Source organism: Acanthaster planci, linkage group LG13 (assembly GCF_054643075.1).
Source record: "Acanthaster planci isolate LZ-2023a linkage group LG13, COTS_SCS, whole genome shotgun sequence".
Lineage (NCBI taxonomy): Eukaryota > Metazoa > Echinodermata > Asteroidea > Valvatida > Acanthasteridae > Acanthaster > Acanthaster planci.
Genome location: NC_141789.1, coordinates 491,973 through 519,900, shown reverse-complemented (window position 1 = coordinate 519,900; position 27,928 = coordinate 491,973). Strand labels below are relative to the sequence as shown.

Genomic DNA, 27,928 nt, shown 5'->3' with positions numbered 1-27,928 from the left:
CGTGGGAGACATATTGGCAGTCATAATGACTTTGTCTTATTGTCGACCAGTTTTTGTCACCAAGGATGAAATCTGTCTCGTGTCCATGTGTAGTTTTTTCTGCGTCTTTTTGATTTCATTTCATCCTTTTTTCCCTACAATTTCATCCAAATATTTTCTCCCTACATCAATACAAACATTTCTTCACATACGTCAAGGACACAGATTATCATCTGCATATTTAAAATCAAATATACATCAGTATTTATTTGGCAATGCTGCTACGGTTGAAAGGCACGTTCAAAGTTACAGCACAACAATATCCATGTACCATCAATAATGTGCTGTTTTATTATGGTTACTTGTTGGCACGTTTCATGAAATCTGAACGGGAACACGAGATGACATTTTACAATGGTTTGCTATCAAATAAATAATAATCAAACTCCATACATGAGTGTTGAAATCGTTTAATCTTAATAAATAAGACTGAATGAGTGATATAAAAGCTTGATGCCTGAAAAAGATAACATTTCATTTTGAGTGGAAAAAGGTTTAAAAGAGAATAAGAGCTGCTTGATATTACACAACATGGCCTACCAATCTTTAGAAATAATATGGCCTAAGTATTGACCTTCAATTTTCTTTATTATCATGACAACTGATAGCTCTCAAACTCGAAAGTACATATATTAAATATCTGTACATGTACTGATAAATATTTGGCACTTTAAAGCCTTTTTTTCTGATCGTAAGACTTCTCCCATCAGTGATTCATGACTGCTTCATGAAGGACAATGACAAATTTCCGGAAATGAAAGGCCTTGACGTTATCATGTTCATCTTGGTAGGTGTTGCTCTGCCCCTACCATCGAAGTTTTGTTGTCATTGTAACCATTCTTAGCCAGTTACTGATCTTCGTCTTCACTCAGGTCAAGGGAGTCGTCACTAAGGTCATCCTCTTGATGAGATGATACCTCAGAAATGTCATCTGTCATTTGAAAAAGAAAATAATGAGGGGAAGAGATTGTCAGTAACAAATGAACCAGAAATCCTCGGTGTTCCTGATTACAGTTCCTTCTTGTGAGGCGAATTCCAAAAACATATTTTCAAAGGCTAGTCAGAGAGGTTATCTGTTCCTCCTTTAATCAACTCAATTGACAAATGGAACATGGTTCAACATTACACCAGGCGATATTTCGGGTCATTTTAAAGGGAAATAGATTTCTATGCTATTGATGATAGTTTATGGGAAATGAACATACTGAACAATCAATACTTTGCATATTTCTCGTGGTTGTATTTTGTTTCTTGGTGATGTAAATCACCATAATGCAAAACATCTTTACTCACCCATTGTCTCTGTGACTGTCAGAAGTTTCTTTGCAGACCCAATCAGTCGCTTGACATTCACTTTCTTTGGACGGGAAGAATCTACAGCATGGAAAAAGGACAAATGCACTTTACAAAAACCTTAAGATTTTGATATTTGACGGTGTAACTTTGTAATTGTTGACAGTTTGAGTTCATGTTCTGCTCACCGTCATTATCCAGTTTGACAGTGTCAATCCCCTCAACAATCGTCTTGGTGTTAGTCTTGAAAACTTCTTCGAGATTTCCTCCAACAGTTGGATTCAGCAGCTTTTCGAACACTTTGATGTTGCGGACCCATGTGGCATATTTCTGGAATTTCTTGGGGGCTTTCTTGGTTACAGTTGACGTTTCCTTCAACGTTTTCTCATACCGGTCTTCATAGATGAAGTCGGGCAGACCATAAACCTCACTGCTGCGGTGGAGACGATCTTCCTCTACACTCTTCCAAGAGACATACTGACGGCGAAAACGGCGGACCTGGTCCTCGTCAAACTTGTCTCTTACCTGAAACGGCAAAAAATTATATGATAAAATCTGAACTTTATTCCAACATCACGTTCTTAGAAAAAAAATCGCTCAACCTATAAGAATGTGGAATTTTACATCAGTTTGACAGCAATTAATCAACTTCGATTTTTTTGTCTTCGTTCTCTTATCAGACCTCGGTGGGACCAAAACAACAATTTGACTTGTAATTCAAACCCACTAAGTTAAGTTTTAATATCCAGTGGTTGCGTAAATTCACAAATGAGGAGGCCTTTTATTTTTGGCCTAATACTGGATTTGAACTCACCAGACGTTTTAGTCACTTACCCTTTTGAGAGCCATCCTCTGTCTGACAACACTGTCCATTTTCTGTTTCTCTTTCTCTTTCAGTTCTCGATTGTAATCTTCCACCTCTTTCTTCTGCACCTGTTCCATCTTCTGCAACACTCTCACCTGTCTCTGGAGTTTATAAGTTTTATTCCCATATACTGACTGCAAGGTCTTTTGTTTCACTAGACTCTTCCTTGTAATGATGACGGGCTTGCGAAAACGTTTCTTCTGAGTTGCTGGTGGTTTACTTGTTAGAGTGGTACTGGTGCTTTGACTTCCTCGGGAGGTAGTCCAGACTCGAACCTGGGGAATGTCCCTCCTTTCAGATGATGCCTTTGAGGAAGAATAGGCTGAGGGTATGTGGGAGTTCTGTCTCGTCACCTCTCGGTTGTTGGTAAGAACAGCGCTTGATTTACTCCGATTTGGCAAATATTTTGGAGTTTTGGTTTCAATTTGAGACGAGGATTGTGTTCGTCTCTCACTTTTTAGTTTACTTTCTTTCAAGTTGACGGGTTCATCTTTACTCGAAGCTAAGGGAATGTTTTTATGCTTCATTTCCTGAGCTCCAGCTTTTTTCTCCCCGTTTTCTTTAATGGTAAACTTGTCCTCATGATCCTTCGGGAATTTGATCGGGGAACCATTAGGTATCCTGGGTGATGAGGATTTGTTGGGTGAGTGGATCTTGTTGGAATCCTTTGCAATGCGGATGGTGTCACTTGATGGTTGGTGGGAGTTGTCAGCTGCATTTCGGCTGTCAATAAATGATTAAATAAGCAACATTAATTATAACATTGTTTCATAATCCAAATTAACGATACGTGTACTTCGTCCTTGAACGTATCAGGTTCTGCTTTCTGTGTTATTCTTGAAAAGTTCAGTAACTTTTCATGATGAAATTCGCGTCGATGTACGAAAGTCCTAAGAGGCTGCACTGTCTCTTCTGGGATTGAAACTTACTAACCCCTGATTGGCATATAAGACGAGTACTTGCCTAGTTTCTTTGATGGAGGAGGAGTTGGCTCTAGCATCAGCCCAAGAAGAAGCCCATCGTTTACCACCCTGAATTTCCTTTCGACCTGCCTCTGTGGCTGTTGATGTTCCATGCACCTGTTGCTTTAGTGGTTCTAGTGAAGAATATGAGAGCAAATACTTGAGCCAGTGTCATCTGGTAGTGTGGGTTATTGGCAAATTTACCATTCTTTCAAGTACTTTGTCAACCAAAATAATTATTAGCCAAGCATTTTAGATGAGGTTAAAGTGGATTTTCCCCATCTTACAAATTTCCCGCTGAGTCTTGACAATTCTGTTGTTAAGTATAAAAATTCTAATTACAAGTAAAATTGGAATTGGACATTTTTATACCTAACGTCTGACTAAAGGCAAGGAATAGTCCAATCCGAATGCGTTTCTATGCAACAAAAGATTAACCGGTGTGGATAGCAACGAAAAGCTTCTGACTGTTGTTTTCACTTGTTTATGCCCAACCCATGGACGACGGCTGTGTCCACGATTTCTCTCGTTTTTCCTTAAACTTACCGCTGAGTAGGTTATTAATCTTGGGCAGTCTAGGCATAGGAACACGCTGTTGTCTGTCATGGTTGGTGTGATGACGATTCACTTCATTAGGTGCTGAGCTGCTTCCACGATCTGCAAAAAAATATCAACCCCAAAGTTTGTTTAGTCATCCGTCACTGCCCTTGAAGGTCCAGCTGAGGTTGGCAATTTTGGAGGTTTTGTTCAGAAGACTTTCAAAATTTCTATTTCCTTTACACTCGTGAACTTCATCCGATAAACTCTAAGTAAATATTGCGAACTTGTAGTACCTTCGTCCTTTTTATGTCTTGCCGAATGTACAGGCACGCTCCGTGTTACATAACGACTGTCGTTATTATTGGCCTTCTTGTGGTTACCATGGTGACTAGGTAGCGACACCAATGGTTCTTGGGTTCCGGTGCTCTTTTGTTGTTGTCTTGGTTTCGATTGGTACTTGATTTGTCCTCCACCGCTCAAGCTGAAAGAGAAAACAATGTAATTATTTAGTTATTAACTAAGAGAGAGAGACAGTTGCTCAGTTCGTTCCTTGGACTGTTTGTCATGCTAGCATACTCCTGTGCTCACCTCTGTGTCTGGTGGTTCAGTTGCTAATTACGTTGGATTCGAGCGAAACGTTACCACAGAAATCAATGTGCAGTTGATATTTCTGATTGTAAATCAGTCAGTTTATATGATATTTACTTAAGGTTTATGAAGGTGGCCTATACCGTTGAATTCACAAAAGAGACCATTTAAATGAAAAATGCAAAGATTTTGAAAACCATAACAGTCTTGATTTAGGCGCACTTCTTGAACTTTAAACCATAGACCCAGTCAATATCGGACACTTTATCAGCACAGCATAGATGCAAACGGTAGCAACGCGCGATGTGTTGCTCCCTTTGATTGAGATCGTAAACTATTGAAGAGGAAAAGCTGTGTTCAATGTAATAAAAGAATCGTTTACACTCCAGCAGCAATACAAACTCTGATAGCTGAGGTCAGAATATTTAAACAGTCAGTTTTTTTGTGTGTTGCATTTGTTGACATCTGATTGTAACTAGGACAACAAAGCAATTAGCGCGTACCCGTCGTTTTTTCACTTGGTCGGCATTTCAAGCGCAATTTAGAATTTCGTAAACGCAATATACACAATTCTTTTTTCATTTGTGTGTTTGTTACAAGTTGCAGAAATAACTTGAAAGTGTTGCAAATCTGTTTTTTATATTTGATTTATATTTGATTCAGGGTGAGGTTCAGTTGAGGACCGAAGCATAAGCATTATAGAACTTGGATCACATGTCGAGAAGCAAGAAAGATAATCCATTTCACAATTTGGTGACTACAATTTCCGAATAGCCTGGTGGCGATACCATAACAAACAGAACATTGATCTCGATATACATGTATCAAATCTTCGAAAACACCTGTTTAGGCTCTAACATTGTTGTGAACCCAGTCGCTTTGGGAGGTTTTGATAGTTTGTTTTAACGGCCATCTGCTTTTAACGGTGCCTTGCTTTTGTTCTTCGTTGACCTGCAGTCTCACATTCCTGATATCCAATACACTCAGTATGACATGACTCCTGTTGTAAATTGTACAAGCATGGAATAGACCCCATTGGGTTGAGTGTTTCCTTTTACAGCTGACATTTTTTTAGTGCAAGAACATCGTCCTTAAAAGGCTTTTTTTCCTCTCAATAAAGTCAGATTGTTAGCTTATATGACTATACCTGAATTTCACCGTAAAGACTCAATCGTCTTCAAAATCTAAGTAAATTGTTGAGTTTATGAAAGCAATGACGTATCGTAAATTTTGCATTTTTAGTAATTTACTGAGGAAAGGCCGTTTCGAGCCTCGAAGCATCCTATTCTCTACACATACTAGACATAAAGTGCTTGAACAGTAAGATTTTCCTCGTGTTTGAGGAGTGGAGACGTAGAGCTGAGCTGTTCCTAACTTTATCGGATCACCAACGAAGCCATCACCTGGGATTAGACCATTTTTGCGCCAACTCCCTCTTTATGAGAGATTCAGCGCTCGTTTTTAGCAGTATATATAAAACGCTTGAATAGTTTGGTTAGTTGTGCCGAACGATCCAGCACAATAAGAAAAGAAGAAACAGGATTGGTTATGCACCGTCTCCCACGTCGAGCCTACATAAAAGGATATCATTATACCTAACAAAAATGGATTTTCGTTGTCATAGCGTTAATAACGCAACGCACTTTTTTTTTTCTTTCAGAATGCGTGGAATCCTCGCTGGGAGATGGCCTTCCCAGGAATCCACTGCTGTATCAAACTTACGTTAAAGAAATTACTTCATCACTAGTGATACACTGAGTCTAAAAGGAGCCATGTTTGCAAATTTCTGAGCAACTTCCACATTCAACATAATAAGTCGTCTTGTAATCAAGCTGTAACGTGGATAAAATTTCTCTGCGACATACCTTGGCAACGAACACGTAAATGTACCGGTGGTGTCTCTTAGAGTTGAGACATTATTGTCCGTCCCTGTCCCAAGATTCACTCCGCTTCCAAAATGTCCAATTAACATTGTCTTCGTTGCATCATTACACAGATTCCGACTTCGTCGAGGACAAAACTGGCCAGGTTTTTCCACATCCCTCCAACTCTGTTACTGGCTACCGTGCTACTTCCACTCCGGCATCTAACTCAGTGTAACTCTAAATCTATGATTCAGCTGCATGTGTTCGGCCCTCCAGGGTTCTGCTTCGCTAGACTAATTCGGAACTCGTACCCCACAGACTTATCAAATGAGTATTCAGGGTCAGAGTGATAAAGACCTTTACACCCTTGCGGTGTCGAGCTAAAGCATTCCAACAAGGGGACGTTCCCTTCATTTCATAAATGTGATTCAGAGTAAACAGTTTTCCTTTCGTTCTGCGCTTCCATTTTGTTTCCATAGCGAAGAGGAATATAAACACAAGACGTTTGGTATCTGGTGTCGTCTGTAGGGGATTAGCGGTACCTCGGCTTAAGCGAATAAGCTCCTTAAATCCGTCGGTTGCAATTTAAGACCCACTAATAATATCTCCAAACACTGATAAAAGCTGCGGAACTGAACAACGAAAAGTGCTCGAATGGGTATGATGCCTTGTTTTTCAATAGGTATTTATTCATTTCGACTTATGTGTTCAATTATTCGGTTTTGTATGAGCGCTTAAGCAGGCAGAGTAAAATCACCGCTTGCAGATTTCAACAATTTGAATTTACCACAAGTATTTGGACATTTTATAAAGTCACTCCTTTTTTTCTAAATTACACTGCAGTTGTGTCGCCGTCAAATGATGGACTCAGATCTAATAATTATGTTATCCTTCATCGAAGGCCTCAAAAAGGATGTTTCTCTTACTAGTGTCTCTCTTTTTTCTTCATTTCCCGTCGGGAGGGGATCTTTTCATGATAATGCAACCGCGTCTAGGCGGATTCTCGCCTTTTTATTGTCCCACCAGCAACGTAAAGCGTGAAATCTGCTATTGTTTTTCCACTATAGGTTAAAGCATGGATGAATACCTGTTGAGTAAACACCAAGAGAGGATTTATGCTGATAGGCTGAGCCGAAAGTAAACTAGGGGTGAATTAAAAACTCATCTTGGTCACGATTGATTATGTGATTTACCCCGACATTGTATAGCAGTAGAGCCGATCATACCTCTGATTCTTCCTCAATAATTAAAGGTCATCATAAAATCTGCCAGGATCAAAGCTATATTCCTCCGAGCATTTGTACGCAACTTTGCAACCAACTCAGGTCTAGCCTGGGTGTACCATATTCCTCCATATATTAATACAGACCATATTGTAATTATGCTGGCTAGTTTCTCGTGAAATCCATTAACATTTCTGCAAGATAACCAGGCTATACTGTAAGCGTATACTTTTTGTTTGGTTAGTTAAAACAAACAGCACTGTGATTGGGAAGTAAGAGGCTTATTTCCTCGAGCTTTAAAAGTGACTTTTAAATCAGAATGTCAAGTGGGGTACTCATTATGTTGAAGACGCTAAGGAAGTACATGTTTATGTAAGTTTCGTTCAGGAAACTTTCCCGCATACAAATAGGTACCCGAAAACGAACGGAAAAAAAATTACCCTCCCTCAAACACTTCGACAAAGCGTGTCCGTTTCCTAAACGCAAATAAATTTGGGTTCGGAATCGAATACAGTCGGATGAATAAGTTTGGAGAAGTAGCGTGAACAACCACCATCACCTTGTCCTATGCACTGATTTTTTTCTTTAGAATAGAGACAAGCAACGAAATTAGGCACAATTTGGCCCACCTCAATGACACTTTTCGCCTGGAAACTTTGCAAAAGACGCACCTGATACATCCCCATATTGCATTGATCTTCAATGAAATCTTGCCGAACGACAACAATTATTTCAGACTTGTGTGAATACCTACCCTAACTGCTCGTAAGTAGTTTTTGTATATGCGGTTAGCGGGCGGGTGTCGGCATTTTCACGATGGCAACATGATCTAGCCGAGACGGAGTCTGCGGATGAAAGTTGTCGCCGTGATACCACCGACGGTGCGCTTCCAACGCTACGGGGATAACAGCTCCTCTCACGGGGAAAGCTGTCTGGAGGCTCCTGCTGAGGACGCCGAAGAGTTAGAATAAAAGCTGGAGCAACAGGTCCAACTTCCATTTTTTAGAGTGGACCGCGTGCAAGAATAAGCAACGGAGTTGTTTGCCGATGTCCTTATAAGTTATTGTGGTTTCATCAGTGCAGCAACAAATAGCCTTGGTGTCAGTGACACACTGCCATGGCAACGGAGGTTGGTAATAGTCTGGCTCCATTTGGTGTATTGCGTTTCGTAATTTTCATTGGTCACTCGTACCTGTCAACATGTTAATCTTAAATTACAGAAATCAAACGCATAAATTAAACACCAAAGGTGTTAATTTTAAGAATTAGAATGTAACCTGAATTCATACTTGGTGCTTTTAGGAACTAGGCCTACACGTATTTATACCTGTATTTATGCCAAGCAATTAAAGTCGTTTCCAAATCATTTTACTCTCTGTGGTTCAAAGGTTATGCTTGTCTTTTTGTGACGGTTATGCTTCATTAAAATGCCAAGGAGGACATCATATTAATCATTTTTGAAATTTTGCTTGTGTGTTATCACTTTATGGTGACTGTACTGGGGGTTTATTTAGGATTGTATGATTTCACTAATCGGCACAAGATCGATGACGCTCCTGTGCTGACCAAGTCTGTCATTCTTCGGTGTTTCTGCCCCTCGGTTAAGACACTTCATGGTTGCCTAGGTGGCTAATGAAACGACGAAGAGAAGGGCCTGATTCACTGACCAGCATGAAAGGAGCTTGTTGTGGTTGATGAATTACGGGAGCTAATAGTACGCTATAATCATACAATATTATGTAGACAGAACGCTGTAAACTTGTGACCGACTTTTCAGTCAGAGTGACCTTTTCTTTTCAAAGATCTTAACCAGATGACAGCATTTGAAACAACACAGTAAACTATGGTGACTTGCTCCCCTGGTGACTTGAGGAGCCATGTAATTGTGGATATATTATACATCATAGTAAAAGTGACCAAAGAAAATGAAACAACAAAATGATAGTTGCAACCTACAAATCCTGTCCCTCGGCAGTGTAGATGTATACTGCTCTTGGCGTCATCATGACGTCATTCCAAAATGTCCTGGCTACTCAAAAAAGAAATTATGAAATGCTTCCAAGTTTAACACAGAACGTGAGAATCTCTTCTGATGTGGTGTGATGAGTTTGCCATCGCAATAGTGTGCATTAGATTTAGTGTATGACATGCACACTTTTATATAAATACAAATTCGTCACTTGAGCTAACTCAGACCGTTAACAGCTGGGGGCTGGGTATCGAACCCTTCGTCGATTCACACGCTCTTGTTTATCACGGTAGGCCAGTTTTCTGTCTTTATGCGTAACAATGAAGACACAAAAAACACACCGTGACCTGTCCTCCCCTCGGGGCATCTGAAAATGAGACCTTTGGAATGAACTTCTTAATCCAACCCCAACCAAATCTCCAGTCAGTAATGCCCCTTCATTTCTCTATCAAATTGCTTGTATTCAGTGACTAAACATGAATCGAAATTCGGTTCCTTGTTTTTGACGGTTTACAGAATGGACAGTGACGAATGACAGATTTTGTACGAGTTGAAAAGTACGGTTGTGTCACGTGTTTGTGATTGCATGTCTCAATCAAGCGGACATGTTTGTTTCTATGAACCGTGTCGTCATGGTGACACATTACAGCGTCCCCTATCGTATTCACAATGATCACTGGCAAGTGTAGCGGTAGGACTACGGGGGGTTGACAAAAACCATGCAAAAGGAAAACAAAATTTATCTCGAGATATGAAGTACAGAGCAGAGATCAGACAGGTTTGTGTATTGGACTAAACGTGCAACGCATGAAAAAGATCTGAATTCGTTTTCTCGGTGCAATGTCAAGTGCCCCGTGATACGTGAGGTAGGACTGTCAACCTCCAATTCTAACAGTAGCTTAGGCCCATTTGATTCAACATCGAACCACCCACTCGACCTCGATACTCTCCTGCAACCGTGATTCCAACATTTTTTGCATGTATTGAGGTGATGTTTGCTAACAGCTTGCCAGCGTTATAACGGCAGCTCTTAGTAGTTGTTTGGTCCCAGAGTGCAGAAATCAATACCAACGTTCATTGTCATTCTGAGAAATATTATCACAGAACCAAATTGATTATTAGCTGTTTGTACAGGTATCCCTTTTGAGAGATGTTGAACTTTAAAGCTATACTGAGTGAACAGGTACCGAACGTGCTGAGTACTGTCTAGCCCTACCAGAATTTCACCTAATGTGATGTATTGCATCTCAAATTTAACCTCCCCCCAAATAAAACAAACATTCCCCCAAAATGTGAAGTAACGGTAAAAGGTTGTTTCATTTGGATTTATTTTTACGTATGTCAAACTAAATCGCTACAAAGCAATTACGAATAGCACACTTTTACAGAATGCCTCCAGCTGGGGAAAGTGGGATTACATATATCTGACGGGTCAAATTATGGCAGAAATGTGGTAGTCAGTGTACAGACCCAAGTACAGGTTTATGTCAAACAACGTTATCAAATTATTTTGACACTTCCATTATAATCCAAGAATACCGGGACTTTTCCGTTTAACACACAAATCCCTCTGGCTCCTCGAGAAATGCAATTTTTCATTGGTACAAAGATTCAGTAATTCCATCCACTACAGATTACATGTACATATTTAATTACAAATGGATTCCAGTCCGTGTATCTAAGTAAGAAAATGTAACTTCTAAATATGGAATACTCACTTCTCAACAATTTTTAATAGCACCATTTAAAAAAAAAGCCTGTTGTAATTAAGTGTGCGACTTTAACGGGCGCCCTCTTTTGACGTGCTTGCGTTATCAGCCAGTTTGTGTAACCTTTCATCTTGGCCTTTTTCTGCAATTAATTCCAAACATAAAGTTGCCCGTCATGGTGGACAAGGTAATGCCCATACATGTATTTTGAGCTTCTTAAAATCTCCAGTTACATTTAACAACACGATAGTTCAACCTGCAATGAAACGAAATGAGAGTTGATACCAAAGTAATTTGTGTGTAGGACGACCTAATTATGGACATGCCTTTGGTAATTATTTGGCTGCTCCAGGGATTGGCTTAGCTTTCTCGACGACTATAATGTTGGCTCTTCCGCTGTCCTCGCCATTATCGTTGATACCGACACACTCGTACTCGCCTGCATCTTCCACCTCGAGCCTCATAATCTGCAGCCAACCTGTAACCTCGTACTCTTCAGGGCCACCCCTAGTCTGAATGGCCACCCGATTGTTACCACTGTCTCCGCTAGGTATAAAGTCAGCGGGGCCGTCAGGTCCGATCTTACGCCACTCGATCCTGGGCACGGGGTTCCCTTTCACCTCGCACTGGAGATACACGTTGCCCACGGTAGAATTGGTGACGCTATTAGGTGGTGTTACCACCTTCGGAGCTTTATGAACAAAGAGGAAAGTGTCGGTATTACTCAGAAATGATTTGTTTTCAATATTTTATTGATGTTGTTATTGTTAGAACTTTAGCGGTCAATTATCATGAGGTCAGCACGAAGTCAGATATGTCATGCTGCGAATCGCCCCCTAGATCGACCATTCCACTGTCAAGAACAGACAACCTAACTAGATAAGGTCAGCACTTAATTTTAAGTCTCAAGAAATCAATCTGACGTCGTGTATATTTGTTTTGTCGTTCTTATCTGTTACAACAATAGGTATCCCGTGAACCTTTCACTGCAGTTTCGGCAAAGGGAAAAGAACGCCGAAAATGATTTTCCACTAATCAGCGTAAGGCTTTGAACGCAAAGAAATTTAATGAAAATGTAAAAAGTCGAATCTACGTAATGAGAAACAATTATCCTTTTAAATCTCAAATTGCACTGACCTCCTTCACACATTCCCGGTTTCTTTCTCTCGATAGTTTGTCCCGTCTCAAAAGCAACCTTGTTCATCCTACACTCCGTCTCATACGTCTCCCCGTCAGACCCACATACCATCTGCTCATTTTGACAGTAGCAGATCATTTCAGGTTTGGCCCCAACCGGTACCCCGTAGTTGGCCCGGCATGTTAACCCTTTCCCGCACAGACCAAAGTTGTGCTCCTTTTCAGCCAGTTCCTTGGCGGACAACTCTTCCGGATCACAGAACTGGTATTCGCCGTTACCGCAGCGCTTGCAACACCGGCACGGATCTCTCGTATCGTTGACCAGGCCATGCGGACATTTATCCTCGCTGACTACCTCACAAATGACCGCGTCACAACTGCAGTCTTCGGTTGAGGGCTCATCAGCTGCATTCTCTTTTTCCTCAGGTTTGTCAGCTTTTTCAGAGACGGTGAACTCTTGCAGTACAAGGAGAACTAATGCCCAGAACAAAAATCTTAAAGTCTTCATTTCTTCGGTCCAGCAATCGTGTCAATTAAGACAACACTTCTTATTTGCCTCTCGATGGAAAAATAGAAATATCTGCCTTGTTTCCTGACTTTTGTTTCCAACCGTTTGGATGAGCTAGTGTGCTGCCCTTTTTAATATCAAAATTGTCCGTTTCCAAAGCACCTTACTTTGGTACAAATTTTTGAACAACGGGCTAATTTGTTTTCAGTATCGATAATTTTGTATGTGACGACTAGGGTTTCGGAAACTACTCGACCGGCGAGCTTCCGTGATCTCAACCAAGACAAGAATGCAGCCAGCCGCACCTCGACCTCTCCAAAAATGGCTCAGCCCGGCAGGGGTCCTGACTATTAGCCTATCAGAAACCACGAGCTATATTCGTCATAATCAGTGCTAACTAACTGGGCTGGTATCCCGCAGCCATAATATGTCCTGGCACAGCGGTCCACTTGTTACCATGAGAATCTGAGATTTCTATCAGTTGTCTAATGGTCATTCCAATCACTTATCGATGAAAATCAACAACTGTTGAGAATACTGCGAACATTTAGTGTTTAAGTATGCACAAAATATTAACGACGAAGAAAACATGTTCAAATTAAGAAAAAATAATTTCAGCCCTGACTTTAACAACCATCAACTGCTGAGAATACTCCTGAAGTCTGTGTTGCCATGGCAATGGGGATCTGGCTCACGGGTAATTCCTCTTTAACCGTTTAACGTTCAACGTCACGATTGCCAGTTAATTTTCGTGTTCTTTGAGCCTCGCTGCTAAAAAACTACTTTTAATCCCAGTGAATGAATCGATTTAAACAACATTGCCTGTGCATAAAACTATTTAATAGATTATTAAGTGGGCAAGTGAAATTTATAAAATATTACTTAAATATGGGCAAAAAGTAGGAACGAAATCGATAAAGCGAAAAACTGACATTTTGACACTATCGTCTGGTGGATAAACAAAGAGCTCACCACTAAGCCGGGTGAAAGGTCGACACCAAAACCTGACGTGAAAAAACCAACTGCTCCATCACAACAGCCTTAGGGTCGACAGCTGTCAGTGAGGAGAAAAGTCAGGGACTAGAGGTTCAGGTTTAGGAAAGATTTCATCTCGCGCTACATCCATTTAAACAAAAGAGAAATGACAGGTTTATTTTCAAAGTAGCATTCTCTTGCTCAGTATTCAGATGCGCTATTGCCCTCCTTAAACACGGAATTTTCATTTGAATAACACTGCATAATTGTTGCAACGGTTTAAACAAACCAATTATATTTGTGAACTTTAAAACATACTTTGCTGTAATGTAGTGTTTAAATTCGAGAAACTGCGAATTGTTCTGGAGTTTGTTTCTTTCACTGCAGGAAACGAGCATAGAGCTCGCGTGCATGATCCAAAATCAACATAACGGAGGAACTTGTATAGGGCATTGTTCTTTTAACTGTCACTACACTGTTTGAAATCATGAGGCACACTTCCTATCGTCCCAAGGCACAACAATGGTACATCTCGAACACTCTTGGGGAAAAATGAAAACATTTCATCAGGGTAGGACATACACTGAGGAGCATGAGTGACCTTTGCTTCCAACTTCTGGAAGTGAACTTTAATGTCCTGTTTTTACGAGTTTAATTCCGAGCTTCGAACGTGCTTCGAATCTTTATTGGTGTGAACATAATCAAACACGCACATTAGTGTTTTTAAATGGGTGTTTATAAGAAAATGACCTGAGCCGACGAATTTTTTTATCAGTTGAGGTGTGTCGTGTGGAGGGATATCCGACATAAGAAGAATCGACGTTTTGTCCATGTTTTACAGAAAACATGAACATTCAAACGGTGAAAATACATTGTACATGTATAAAAACGCATTGCACTTTATTGCATGTGTGGCCATGTTACTCGGGTTAAAAGTTCTTCATTTGCAGAACAAAAACGGATAAAGTATTTGTTTGATTTTTGATTGATTGAATGATTAATTAAATTTTCTCTCTTTTTTGGCTTGAAGGAGCAAATGTACTACCTGGGCGGGCCAAGGTTTCCCAAGTTTTATATTAAAAGTGCATATTTGTCATATCTGCTTTAAATGAAAAATCGAGGTTTCTCTCCATGCTTTTCGGAGTCTTGGAATTCATATCTACAGCGATTCCTGCCTGAACAAACCGCGATGATGTTTGTTTTGCGACCTTTGCCCTTGCACATAGCACCACCTCCATAAGGTCCTGATCGAATCGGCAGTGCTGGGGTTCAGGTGACTATCGCACATTAATCATTTCACCCTTTCTGTTGAGCCCTTTGCCAACTTGACATTCCCATCCCAGTTGACAGTGTGGTAACTTGTCAACAAGTACAAAGTTGATTTTCAATTAACCCTCTGGAAAGGGTACAGCAGCTGAAAAGGGCACGTAATGGAGTTCGTGACGACAAAATTACAGATGTAGCAAGTTGTAAATGCCAATGAAACATGAATTTGTAGAGACCACCTAAAGTTTCGATGTAAGCCAAACACAGTACGATGGAAAGTGACACGACAAAGTACCCGACATCTGTCAACTCCGATTGCTAATGACTTGAATTTTTGAAAGGATCTTTATATTTATGCCTAAGGGAAATCCGCAGCCGGATAGACGCATGCATTGTGTTACTTGATGTTCACATCTGATCGTAACAAATAGTCTTTCTACGGATATTTTATGAATCTTTTGAAGCGGTCAAATTACATTTCTCGCCTTTCAAGCCGCGCAGGGTGACCCCGATACATGTACATGTATCTTGGATTGGATCATAAATTCACGCTCGCTTGTAAACTCATTTCACATTGTCCATTTGTTTCTTCTCGGTCCATAATCCAACAGACATTGCCCTGTCTTCCGGCCCTTAAAGGTTCCAAGACTGTTTTCTCGCAGCAGCATATTGAATCTTCCTTGAACTGTCGTCTGAGATTATATTAAATCCACGAAATACCTCCACGAAATATCTGGCCAAATAGCACGATACATCGAATACGGAATACCACCACTAAATCCTTTTTACTGTAAAACAGCACGAAAGGAGACCAGCTTGGATACAGCACTCTCATGCGTACAGGAAAAATCACGATTGTAATTTTTTTACAGAGCACTAACAGTCCCGCTTAGATTAGAAACTAATAGCAAAAAGGATTTAATGGGATTTTCTGAAGAAAAAAATGAACGAAAACTGAAAACCTGAGAGAAAATGATCAAAATCGCACCCCCGTACATTTTCAATGGCCCCCTCACACTTCTTGCCGCCACGGCCATTTATGCACATGCGTGCATAATAATGAATTATTAGTTAAATGTTTATGTATATCCCGCAAGAAATAAGACCGAGGGGTACCCCTCCCCCAACATGTCCAATCGCTATACACGCTCTAGACTATTGTTACCTAACACGTCCCCCCTAGATGTCTGAAAAGAATTCCTTAGATTCCAGTGAGACAATGACCAACACAAAGCGGGGGGGGGTCTCTCCGTCTCTTATCTTGCTTCATATGGGTCTATGGGTGCTTGGTCCAGTCCACTAATTCAAGCCCCATTGAAAACAGTGTAAAATCAGCACCGTTCAGGGCCCAATAGCATGCACGCCAACATACCTGAGATTTCTGAAACACAAATGAAATTCTTGTCTGGTCACTTATCTTTCAATTTCTTTTCAATTTTTTGTGGGTTAACCAATTACATTTTTAATTATTCCCACAAAACAAAATCACCCCCCAAAAAGTGATTTTTCCGAAGTCTGATTGCAGCCATTTTTCAAGTGGCAACCCTCAACTTTCTCGGGCACTTAGGACCATTTTTCAACCGTAGTTTTCAGCCCTTCTGCCCTCATATGAAAGCTCAAAGACCCAGGGAGTTGATCCTGGCGACGATTTACACAATCTCACCATTTTGGGGGCCAAACAATCTCTTTTTTTCAAAAGATACTGTGGGGGCACTTTTAATGCTAATGAGCTGGTCAGAAATTCTCACTTGAATTAGTGGTCTGCACCCTGAAGCGCAGCAGGCAGGTACGGTGTACAGGTACATGTACATGTACGCTTTCACCGCAAGTGAACGTTAAACGGAGTACCTAACAGAGGGCGGTATGACAAATTTATGGTTGGAGGTTTCCTTTAACGGGGTTAAGTTTCATTGTAAGTTATCAAAGCTATGGTGATCTCTGCGCAAATAGAACTTATTTGTCATCCGTAGCATCATTATTTGTATTATGAACTATTGTTGTTTGTGATATGTTGCTACCTGTCCCCATGGCTATGTAAACAGAGCATCAATACTTAACAAACTTATCACTGAGAAAAATCCGATCGATCATGAACATCGAACTGGGCAAACTGAATGAATCGATAACTTACACGTGAGTTATCAGATTAGGAAAATCTTCAAAGACCTTGCTGTGTGAATTTTAAAGACTGGAAAACCATTCCGTTGCGGGGAGGAGTGAAGCACCGTCGTCATTACTTTTCAGAACTCAGAAGATTTTGCTGAAATGCGGAAGAGATTGCCAGACAGATTGCCACGTGATGGCGCGTTGCGCATGGAAAGAGGTTCAGTTGAATTTTGCCTTGCAACTAGATGCCATTCTTTTACCCCCGTAAAACTCACAGGCGTCGCGAGGAAGGGGGAACCCTTGAGAAAAGAAAAATAAAAAGGAGAAGAAACCAATTTTCTCGAAAAACAGGTCGAAATTGTACCCTTCCACCAATTTTCTCAAAAAGGTCGAAATTGCCCCCTTTCACAAATTTCCTCGAAAAAGTGGTCAAACCTGCCCCTTCCACTGTTAATGCTTTTGTCAATGCTTTGAAGCTGATGAGTGCTTTGCCTCCCAACCCAAAATAGTGCCCCCCCCCGAGAAAAACCCTGGTGATGCCTTTGTCTGAGATCATTTTAGAAATTTTTCTTTGGTTTCATCATTTTTTAAATTCTTGAATTTAAAGCATTTCGACCGTCTTGCTCCTTTTTATTTCTCGGAGTTTCACAAGCAAGAAGCAGTCATTCCGTTCCAGCTTCTTGAGTATCGATTCAGTGGATCGTAAACTGCAAATGGCATCTTACTAAAAGAGTCAGGTACTTGCTTTTACAACTGCGGCTGTTCAGTCTATTCTGCTCTCCGTGTATTTGGGATCATTGCTTGAATTACACCGCATGCTTCCGTATTCCAACAAAACGTTTGAGATGTATTGCTGCCTACATTGAGCAAATAACCTTCGTGGATGTACATTAGGACAAGGGTTTGCAAACACATCACTCCAAAACATCTCTCAGCGCTCCAAAAGAAGCAGACATCAGGATTTGTTCACCTGTAACCCCACCAGCAAGATGACTTGTAAGTGTGAATCGCAGACAATGTGTGAGGTGTCTGTCAATGGAATCTGCCTCTGTATGGTATCTGCCCGCGGGATGGGTGAGAGTTGGGGGTAAATAGAGCCTCATTCTGTAGGACCAGCATGTTGGCACAACGGTGTTAAGCCGTTGATTATGTGGGCATGGATCATCAAGTGGCCTTAGTACCTATGGAAGTTATATAGCCACACACCCATCCATACATGCGTGGTGTATTATTCAACTTTTGCGGCACCTATACTTTCCACTCTGCGTCCGCTATTATTGATAATTGTCTCGTTATTACAGTTTATGTGGTTTCTGGTTGAAAAGAGCTGTCCATAAAAAGTGTAATCCTTTTTGTACGTTTCCAATATGAAGTCAGAGGTCATCGCCATGGAAACGGAAGAAAACGACATAAACAGTCCTTGACCTCGGAGTCGATTTATGTCCCCTGGGGAGGCGCTCTATAGAAAATGTATTCAGAACATTTTCTATTTATCTATTGTGTTGTATATCCATAACCAGAACAACTCGGTCAGGTGAAAGATTATGTCATTTACAAAGGTCTTAGCCATGTAAACACAGATGACAATAAATAAAATTAATCTTACTTTTGTGAACAGAAGTCTTCTGTAGTGTCAGGTGTAGGAATGTGATTTGAATTTTGCAGTATTACGTTGTACTGGATGCACGAAATTTGATATCTGTCCAAAATGTGTATAGGCCTTTTGGCTTATTCCCTTTATTCTCTAGACTGAAATTCCTCAGTCTTCTAGCCGTGATCTATACTCACAGTAGAATTCCTAGTCAATACAATGCTAGATGCAACAAACTTATCATTAATTTTTGACTGATTTTCACGCAGTTGCAGTTAGCAGGCCTTGAACCAAATGCAGTTTAACTGTTGTCTGGAAAAAAAATGTTTTGTGTAATGCCCTCTTTGCACAGTCCTGGGAGGCTAATTACTTGCTCATTTTGTAACCATGACGACAGTCTAAACTTCCAGCCTCTGAAATGCAGTAATACACGTTGCTAATCCACACAAATACACTTCATGAATTTATTCAATTAGTACCTGGTAATACTTGTTTCCTCTCTAGCAACGAGGGCAGGTGCCCGACCCTGTGCTTCACTCCAACTGTTCTTTGAACAGCAACTAAAATAATCTTAATGTAATCAATAAAACGATACAAGGCTCGCGGTTTGGCGAATTTATGACCTACTCAGAAAATTTAGAGTGGGTACCAACTTCAAAGTCCGGCTTATTAAAATGCAGTGGGCCCGTTTGCTTAAAACTGATGGAAAATAACGACCATTTTCGACCATAATATCTAAGTAACGTACAGGCATTTTTATGAGAACATTTTTAATTCTCACTACCTTACCGGCAAGGCAGACATTCAAAATGAGATTTCGAAAAGAAAATGCAGGGTACATTTTCATAAGGACCGCAATTTTCATAAGGGGTACAAAAGTTGAGGCAGTAAGAATTGACAGTGTCAGAATCCTTCCGGATCCGAGCTTAAGTTTTGCAATGAAGTCATGTCTGCACATTATTGAACTGTAATTCAACCCAACCATCCAACATGTTGGTGGACGACAAGACCAGTTCATTCTTCAGAGCTATAATCTCTCCATGCTTCCTGGAACATCATTCACACGTTCCTCAATAATCAATAGCGGTCAGCAGAATACGTACCACGGTCGCGCTTTGTGGTCAGTGGCCGAGAGGTCAGAAGTCGAAGTTAAGTTTTAGCGAGCAATTTCAGCGAAGGTCTTGAGCCTTGACCGTCCTTAGATATCCTGCACTTCTACGGCCAATGGCTGAGAATTTTTTGTGAGATTCCAAGGGAAAGATGCGGATAGTGGTTAAAAGAAACCTGACACAGTTGATACAAGTGGGACAGATTAATTTTGTCTTCAAGGCTTTTATACCTTCTCAGTATATGTTCTAATCTTCCTACAGCAATTACAGCAAATGCAAGGGAGCACACGTGTTTTGTAACGTTAATAAATGGCATGTTGAAAGGGGACTCCAGCGGAAAATTGCAAACATAGGGGTATTGAACAACTATGGGCAACTTTCTGGAAGCAGGTTCAAATGATTGCCGGCTTGGCACTGTAAATGTGTACATTTTGTGAAAGTCACCCGGCACTTCACCATGAATTTCCTTACCTTGTTTAGAGACAACCTTGTCGTTCGTTTGTTCTAAAGTGGTGAAAATAACGTTGAAAGCGAATGTGTACTTACGCGATTTTCAGCATGTGCTGCACCAAATCCCGGTCCGAGTCGCCTTTGGATCCCACGGTAATCATTGTGAGGTTGAAGGGGGGTTCATTGACTACATCCTGGTTTTTGTTGTGTTTTTTTGGTCTCTCTTTTCTCGCGACAAGAACACTTGCTGTCCATCTGCCCACTTGGCTGTTCGTACGGTTTGTGGGTGTCTCTCACTCGATGAAAGTTGGGTCAAACAACTCGGAGATACTGCACTGAAGTCGCGACTGCCTTTCCCGCATGCCCCTCATGGCTCCATGGGACGGACGGTTCAGTGTACACGTTGTCAAGTAAACGGGACAAGCGTTTACACCCCTGTCGTGCCTACGTGCATCGTTCACGATTCACTCGACTATTATTGGCCTCTAGGTTTAGGCTTGTACCACCAGCCCGAGTGACCTTTTCCCCAAGTACATGTATATCACTTCACTAATTTCGAGAGTACAGGTAAAATGTGGCAACTTTAGAACAAGAGAGCACGGTGAATCGATGACATATTGTTGATAGACATAAACCCACGCTGTACGTCTCCATGCGGGAAAAATTCGAGCCTGGCAACTTTCGTTTATGCGTCTATTGACTTTTGAGCTCAGTTTTTAAGGGGATCACTGAAGCAGGACAACGAGCGGCGTGCTTCATGTCTACATGATATACCGGTACATCCTGGTTTATGGTGGGGGGGGGAGCAAAACAGGATTTTCTTTTTGAAAACGACAGTTATATTTCTTTCATCGTGAATAGAATTCCTACTTCCTTCGAAGAAAGGTAGTAATCCTTTTTCGAAAGTGTAAGTGCTTGTCAATACAAAAGTTGTTTTACTAAAAATGGTAACTCGTTCGGGGGGGACGCTGGATACGTCACCAAGGACAACCTTCGCAACCTATTATGACTGAGTAGATTGATCTACAGTTGAAAAAAATGAAGTTGGCTCGTTTCTCTACGATTTGATAGAGCTCCATTTTTATTAAGTATACATGCAATAACGAAAACAACCAGGATTTCGAAGAATAAACGTAAATGCCACATTTGTGGAGTTTAGGATTCAGAAAATACTTTCGCGAGGTATTCATGTAACCTTGTGACATGATTCATTGTGCACACCATGATTCTCGGTCAAGGCTTAATATTACAACAGCTATACTAAGGAAATGACATCAACATCAAAGTTCGTCACTTTATAGTAAATTTCATTAGCGTGGCGAAATAATTTACACTGAAAGGTACATGATTATAAAATACGTGTTTTTTTTCCAAGCCACAACTTCACAAGTACATGTGTACCTATACTGCCAGACCTTGGAGGTGGCCAGACCTACACACATGATAACTTGTTCCATAATTGTGATTACATGTTGAAATACAGATATAATGGGCAGGGTTAGCAATGTTTTTATATACAAAAATCACTTCTGTTTTAATCAAATCAGAGGTGTACTTTATACTCTATATGTGACCTACGCTCATGATAAATGCAACTTACATGTTAATTTACACGAGCAACAAAATAAAAGCGTCAATTTGTTAAAGGGAGAGCTGTTTCCTGCATGCATCATGGCTGTTTTGACAGGCCCCTATGTGAAAGCGAAACTCATTATAAAGTATCACTGAGCTATGCCTTGGAAATAATATTAACTTACACTTTATCAGGTTTGGAAAGACATGTTGCACTTTGCATGAGGACTTAAAACAAATTTGAAGTAACATGCTGCTAACATGTCTGTATGTGTAATACAGAATATTTTAATCTCTTTATCTTTAAGAAGGAACCCTGAAATGCATGTTACACGATGTTGCATTTTTATGGAAGGAAAAGGACACATTATTTCACAAATGCATATTTGATAACAAGAAAGACATTTAATAGGGCTTGTCTCATGCATCGAGCGAAATTTAAAGGAAAAGGATGGCTACATCTCGATTGAGGTACGGGGAATACACTGTCAAGTCAAAAGGATAACGGGTCTGAAAGGTTCATCTCCAAATTAACAAGACGCCGCTCTCGGTTCACAACCGGCCTAGCTCTTAAATTCAGTTTAGAAGTTACGTTGTAAATACATGTATTTGACGTCATTTCAGGTGACTAAAAGCAGCCTACATGGTGGACTGGCTTCCCATGTAGCGGAACAAGACGGATTCAAGATGATGTGATGGATAGCTAGGCCGACATTAACTTTTGTATTGTTATGTGCTTCAGGATTTTTACAGCCAATTAATGTCAGAAGAGGAAATGCATGGGTACGTACTTAGAGCTTTTCTTAATCCCCAATTTAAAGCTTAAAGCTTGTCTCTACCTTTCGTACTGAGGCCCCTTCTTTTTAATTTGTGCGAATGAAATGTGACAGTTTTTCAATGAGATCAACGAAATGTTTGCTACAAACCACGGTTATTTTACCTGTTGAATCTTGACTGCAGGACCATGGTACTTAAAGCGATACTATAACCACGTACAATCCTCCAGAGTTTCGCCTGGTTCTTCATCTGCGGATAATAGTAATAACAATTCATTTATAAAAGCGCAAATTTCAAATAGATTTGTTCAAATGCACTGTACAATGAAAACATTTAAACATGGTTGAGCTGATGGCATACAAGGGCGCCTCGGTCAGCCGCCAAATGACCCACATTCACCAACATCGGTAAAGGGGAGACAGTAAGAAGCAGTTATAGTTTTAGAGTTGGGAGGAAAACCCCAGAGGAATAGTCTGGGTAAAACGCAAGGAGTCAGGTAGGGATTGAAAAACCCAATCCACATGTAGACCGGGCCGGGAATCGAACCTGGGACCACAGAAGTGGAAGGCGAGGAAAGAACTACCTTGCCAACCCGACTCCCAAGATGATGAAGATTGTTTGTTGTGGGTAGCATCGGCGGTGCTCGGCTCCATGACACTGAAGCTGCCTTTGGATGTTACGCTCAATATAGGCGTCTCGTTTCGCCCAATGGAAGAGGTGGTAGCTGAAGACTTCATCTGAAGGTGGATTAATGGTTCGAACTTTGAGAGGCACACTGGTCTTTGTGATGTACTCGGGAGATCTTCGATATTAAGTGATGCACTGGTGTGACTGCTCGTGGGGTCTTGTACAAGTCTTTGGGACTGGGCCTGTCTTCTGCCAGCTAGGTCATGCCCTGCCTCTGGTAAAGGACGGGGTTGTTGCATTCGAATCTGCTTATCAGACTGAGATTGAGCAGTGAGGGCGTTTCGGTGGTAACGGCAAAAATCCAAGCATGAAAATGCTTCCACAAATGCAGCTTGGCGATCTGCATTGGCTACACTGTATATGATTGGGTCGATGGAACAATTGATCAGATACAACACTGAAACCATCTGATTGAGGTGAGTCAGGTGAGTTTGACTGATTGGATTAAGATGGTCTGAAATTTCGCTGACGAGAGTCATTGCAGACGACACGACTACCAACAGAGTATAAAGGAAGAACACAGCTGTGTTCAAGATTACAATCCGAAGTATTCTGTCAACACGGATTGACGAAGTACAGTTTAGTTTTGTAGATGCTGGCCTTGCAGCCCTTACAATGGAGGTGTAGAGGACAGCATTGACGGACAAAATTGTTGTGTGAACGGCAAGTTTGACAGCCGAACAGACCAGCTTAGTGTAAGATTCAAAATATCCAAGAATAAAGTGGGAAACTCCAAGAGACAGAGTAAACGCCCAGAGCCCCGTCGATATCTTGGTTGCTCTCGTCTTCGTGGCTCTCACACGGAAATGTAGTGGCTTAGTCACAGCGAAGAACCGGTCGAATGCCAGTGCGGTTACAAAGCTGTAAGTTGTGAAACGACAGGTGAGATGAGCCGAAGACAGAATTTCGCTGGTAATGGTTTGACGCCAAAGCCAAATCTTGGAGAGCGCAAGGACAAGAAATGAGGCATCCGCTGCTGCCAAGTTGACGAGATAGATGTAGATGATGGAATGCATGGATTTTACACGAACGACCACGTACAGGAAGATGAGATTCGTGAGCAAGCCAAAAGAAACTAAGAAAAAAGTTGCTTCATTGCTGGCCCTCAATTCCACTTCAGGAGGCAAAGTAAGTGGTCTGATAGAACTATGATTTCCATGGTTGTACCCATACATGACTTTATCTTTCTCAAATTAAAACTGCTGTTTGATTCTGAGAACAAAATCGAGTCAGATATTTCTAATCATTCAGGGGCGTGCGTGGGTTTTTATACTGCGTTTTAAAAACATTATTATCGACACTAGTAACTCCAACAATCAAGCGACAAAGCATGAAATGAAACTGTGACTTAAACTTGCTATGACGCAAATCAACGTGGATGCTGCCATGACAACAAAGAGCTGTATAGCTCAAATCTTATAGCACACTGTAATCGAAAGTACTGTGGCAGTTGATTAACATTGGAACCTCACTTAAAATGAATCCACAGCAAAGACAGAAAGTGCTCATATTTACATTTAATAAATCCATTTCACATTCATATGACGATACCTTTTCACCAATTTCCCTTTCACTTTTTTTTCATTTGGTTTCCTCTGTAATTGTCACTGTGTTAAAAAACTTCAAGGTTCTTATGCACACAGTTTCTATGTGCTACACCACTGGTTTTTTGGTTTCATGGAAATCTGCGTTTAAGATAATTGAAATGTGGCATGATGTTTCCATCTCTGATGATGTTTCCATCTCTGGTAGGTGTTTCAACTGTTTTGTCCTTCCACCCCTTGAGTACTGCGCTCCAGTGTGGTCATCCACTGCTGCCTCCCATATCCGTCTAGTTGACAAGGTTCTCAATAAAAGACAGTTTTCCTGTGACGGCAATCCTCTGTGTGATCTAAGTCATCGTCGCAATGTTAGCAAAGTATGCATGCTGTATACAATCCGCTCTAATCCAAGTCATCCACTGCACTCTTGTGTACCGGGACAGCATGTTCCTGCCAGAAATACTCGTCTAGCTTCGTCTTTGCACCCACTCACGTTGCAGGCGGTGAAGTGTCATACTAGCCAATTTCAAGGCTGTTTCTTGCCTAGTGCTGTTCGCTTGTGGAATTCCTTACATGGTGATACTTGTGCAGCTGGAAGCATACATACCTTTAAGTCTAAGGCAAACAGGTATCTTAGGTCCACTTGACTTATTCACTTGTTTCCTGTTTTTTTTTTTGTGGTTGCCTTGTCCTTGTCGGATGTTTTAGGTGTTTAGGGTTTGTAGCAACTTATAGTGTTCCCACTTTCCTTCTCTACCTAATGCGTCTAGTTTAATAATAATAATATTGATGTATTATCTTTCCTTCTTCCAGTTTTGTTTCCTGTGTTTAGCATCATCTTTTAGAATTAATGGAACAAATAAGGAGTGAAAATAGAACAATCCAAGCCTGACTTATTAAAAGGGCACCCATAACTCTGCTGTAGAATGAACGTAATTGGTCAACGGGGGATGAATGGTTGGTCACTACTGGCTTGTCAGCATTTGGAATCACAGATCAAGGCGTTGGTTAACGGGATTCTCTGAGTTTCCTTTAACTTATTGGCTTTAAAATCAGATTTTTGTGAATAACTTTATTCCAAATTATCAACGCAATGCTGGGTGCATTGAGGATGTCTTGATTTCAGTTATTTAAGTTGAAATTTGTTAATGTTTTGTCGGTATACTTCCCCTAGGGTTGTGTGACAAGGCATAGCTTGTTGGTAATCCAACCTCACAATGCATTGGGAACACTGAAAAGGTTTCATCTGTTGATTCAAACTGTTCACTGAATATTGAGATAGTAATGACTTTTTTGTAAGTAATCTGTCATTTGGTTCTAATCTCTCAGTTTGGACAAAAATAAAATTCTTTGTTCTTCACCAATACATTCTTTGGACACCTCTGAAAGTAATAAAATGTAATGTGAGCAAAAGACTGAATTATTGAAAGAAAATCTGGACATGATATTGGTTTTGCATGCAGTGATAGTACAGACTCAATGTGTTCCTTTCCTTGAGCAGTGCTCAGTGTGCTGCCATGTGAGATGTCACTTGTCCCAAGTCTCAGTGTGCTGCCATGTGAGATGTCACTTGTCCCAAGTCTCAGTGTGCTCAGTGTGTTGCCATGTGAGATGTCACTTGTCCCAAGTCTCAGTGTGCTGCCATGTGAGATGTCACTTGTCCCAAGTCTCAGTGTGCTCAGTGTGTTGCCGTGTGAGATGTCACTTGTCCTAACTCTGATGCTGTAATCCTGCTGATCAGAGAGTGCTTTGTGAATCAACTTCTTTAAAGAACTGCATTAATTATCTCAGTTGCGTCTGTGGGAGAGGAGCGGACGTCGGACCCCACAGTTCTGGGGTAAGTTGTGTTGTGGGTCTCATTTCAAGCTTTCCTTCCTAGCTACAACACTGTCCAAACTGAGGTGACCTCTAAAGGGCTTATCCAGTCCTCAGGTCGATGGTCAATCCCATTTTGATCTTTTGACCCTCATTTCTTTTGTCCCATCTGTGCGATACTCTTCATACAGCCCATCTCTCTTGTTTTCACTCATAGCATTTAAATAGGCTACATAAGCAACGCATCCAGTCAATGCAACCAGTCCAAACGCCATGACATACTTGTTCTGTAGAGAATAAAAATTGAAAACGTCAATTTACAGATTTCATTAATGAAGAAGGTTGTTACAGATACAAATGTTATTTGAGTTGACAAACATTGCTTTTCCAGTATATTTAAAACTGTGACTTAGGTGGACAGCTTTCAGACAATTTTTCACCTGCGTGCACTTCTAATCTGCAGACGACACTTGGAGATGTGCAATTCTCCCAAGAATTTGTTGAAAAATACAGTGAAATGTATTTTCAGTTTTTTATCATAATTTGAGCATTTCCAAATTTTCAAATACAACATAGTTATGTAAATTTAGTAAGTGGTTTTGAAATATTTACTGCTTTGTTTGTCAATTTACAGATTTCTTTACTGAAATGTTATGAAATAATGGTTAAAAAGTCAACCTAAGTTGTTTATGAAATGTTGTGAGTATAATCCCATAATCTCCCTTTCTCTAAACAGAAATGCTGCATCAAAGGCAAAAGGCTGAAATGGAGAGGTTCTAAGATTAATTGGCTTTGTTTAACCATAAACTACAAAACCGGCAGCCTTCCTGACTGCAATTTCAAAACTTGTTGTATTACTATTAATCGTTAAATAACAATTATGATTACCTGTAGGATTCTTTGAATTGAAAGAAAAATTATCAACTGACCTGTCGAGCAAAGAGTTCAAAGTTGACAGCTCGAAAGAGGCTCGTTGTTCGGACAGTTCTGAGTCCATCTTGACCGCCTTGCTGGCCTTTTGGTGGGCTCTGCTGTCTCTCTGCCATAGCTTTTGAGATCGAATGTCTGTGTTTGCATTAAACCCTCTGTGGTCAGAGTTCGAGACCTCCACGGGCCACACTCTACAGTCGTCAGTTCTGTGTACTGTGTTTACTCAGTCCGTATACAACTTTTCTCCGACGTTAGTTTGTTACAGATACATATGTTATTTGAGTTAAAAAACATTGCTTTTCCAGTATATTTAAAACTGTGACTTTGGTGAACAGTGGTCTAGTTTCTGCGCGCACTTCTAATCTGCAGACGACACTTGGAGATGTGCAATTCTCCCGAGAACTCGTTGAA

General features: G+C 40.7%; 4 protein-coding genes across 6 annotated transcripts; all 4 read right to left on the bottom strand.

Moving 5' to 3' along the window:
• Window positions 1-219: 219 nt before the first annotated feature.
• On the bottom strand, window positions 220-20,896 carry LOC110979884 (uncharacterized). 3 transcript variants are annotated; one of them, XM_087145147.1, is made up of 8 exons: window positions 20,292-20,896; window positions 3,993-4,180; window positions 3,706-3,816; window positions 3,161-3,293; window positions 2,167-2,920; window positions 1,521-1,857; window positions 1,333-1,413; window positions 220-970 (listed from the first exon to the last, which is right to left on the bottom strand). In XM_087145147.1, exons 1-8 carry the CDS (start codon window positions 20,354-20,356, stop codon window positions 888-890), a joined length of 1,752 nt encoding a protein of 583 aa, XP_087001273.1. In that variant the 5' UTR covers window positions 20,357-20,896; the 3' UTR covers window positions 220-887. The 3 variants fall into 3 exon arrangements, with proteins under 3 accessions (XP_087001273.1, XP_087001272.1, XP_022091723.2); XM_087145146.1 differs by lacking the exon at window positions 20,292-20,896 and adding an exon at window positions 8,130-8,389; XM_022236031.2 differs by lacking the exon at window positions 20,292-20,896 and adding an exon at window positions 6,153-6,503.
• LOC110979886 (insulin-like growth factor-binding protein-related protein 1) lies at window positions 10,638-13,010 on the bottom strand. Its single transcript, XM_022236033.2, has 2 exons — window positions 12,191-13,010; window positions 10,638-11,744 (listed from the first exon to the last, which is right to left on the bottom strand). Exons 1-2 carry the CDS (start codon window positions 12,696-12,698, stop codon window positions 11,389-11,391), a joined length of 864 nt encoding a protein of 287 aa, XP_022091725.2. The 5' UTR covers window positions 12,699-13,010; the 3' UTR covers window positions 10,638-11,388.
• A 357-nt stretch (window positions 20,897-21,253) lies between the features above and the next one.
• On the bottom strand, window positions 21,254-24,610 carry LOC110979951 (melanocortin receptor 4-like). Its single transcript, XM_022236157.2, has 2 exons — window positions 23,128-24,610; window positions 21,254-22,793 (listed from the first exon to the last, which is right to left on the bottom strand). Exons 1-2 carry the CDS (start codon window positions 24,404-24,406, stop codon window positions 22,750-22,752), a joined length of 1,323 nt encoding a protein of 440 aa, XP_022091849.2. The 5' UTR covers window positions 24,407-24,610; the 3' UTR covers window positions 21,254-22,749.
• A 123-nt stretch (window positions 24,611-24,733) lies between these two features.
• LOC147796901 (small integral membrane protein 8-like) lies at window positions 24,734-27,900 on the bottom strand. The gene is made up of 2 exons (XM_087145082.1): window positions 27,517-27,900; window positions 24,734-26,874 (listed from the first exon to the last, which is right to left on the bottom strand). Exons 1-2 carry the CDS (start codon window positions 27,631-27,633, stop codon window positions 26,713-26,715), a joined length of 279 nt encoding a protein of 92 aa, XP_087001208.1. The 5' UTR covers window positions 27,634-27,900; the 3' UTR covers window positions 24,734-26,712.
• Window positions 27,901-27,928: the final 28 nt, after the last annotated feature.

What these genes read in the sequence shown, in the direction of transcription:
- LOC110979884 (XM_087145146.1), bottom strand. Translation starts at nt 8,374, where the DNA reads ATGGAAGTTGGACCTGTTGCTCCAGCTTTTATTCTAACTCTTCGGCGT. An exon ending in AAGACATAAAAAGGACGAAG is followed by an intron (nt 3,817 to 3,992) that starts GTACTACAAGTT and finishes ATTTTTTTGCAG; the next exon opens with ATCGTGGAAGCAGCTCAGCA. An exon ending in GATTAATAACCTACTCAGCG is followed by an intron (nt 3,294 to 3,705) that starts GTAAGTTTAAGG and finishes ATTCTTCACTAG; the next exon opens with AACCACTAAAGCAACAGGTG.
- LOC110979886 (XM_022236033.2), bottom strand. Translation starts at nt 12,698, where the DNA reads ATGAAGACTTTAAGATTTTTGTTCTGGGCATTAGTTCTCCTTGTACTG. An exon ending in ACCGGGAATGTGTGAAGGAG is followed by an intron (nt 11,745 to 12,190) that starts GTCAGTGCAATT and finishes TTGTTCATAAAG; the next exon opens with CTCCGAAGGTGGTAACACCA.
- LOC110979951 (XM_022236157.2), bottom strand. Translation starts at nt 24,406, where the DNA reads ATGTATGGGTACAACCATGGAAATCATAGTTCTATCAGACCACTTACT. An exon ending in TTGGGAGTCGGGTTGGCAAG is followed by an intron (nt 22,794 to 23,127) that starts GTAGTTCTTTCC and finishes TATTATCCGCAG; the next exon opens with ATGAAGAACCAGGCGAAACT.
- LOC147796901 (XM_087145082.1), bottom strand. Translation starts at nt 27,633, where the DNA reads ATGGCAGAGAGACAGCAGAGCCCACCAAAAGGCCAGCAAGGCGGTCAA. An exon ending in TTGAACTCTTTGCTCGACAG is followed by an intron (nt 26,875 to 27,516) that starts GTCAGTTGATAA and finishes TATTCTCTACAG; the next exon opens with AACAAGTATGTCATGGCGTT.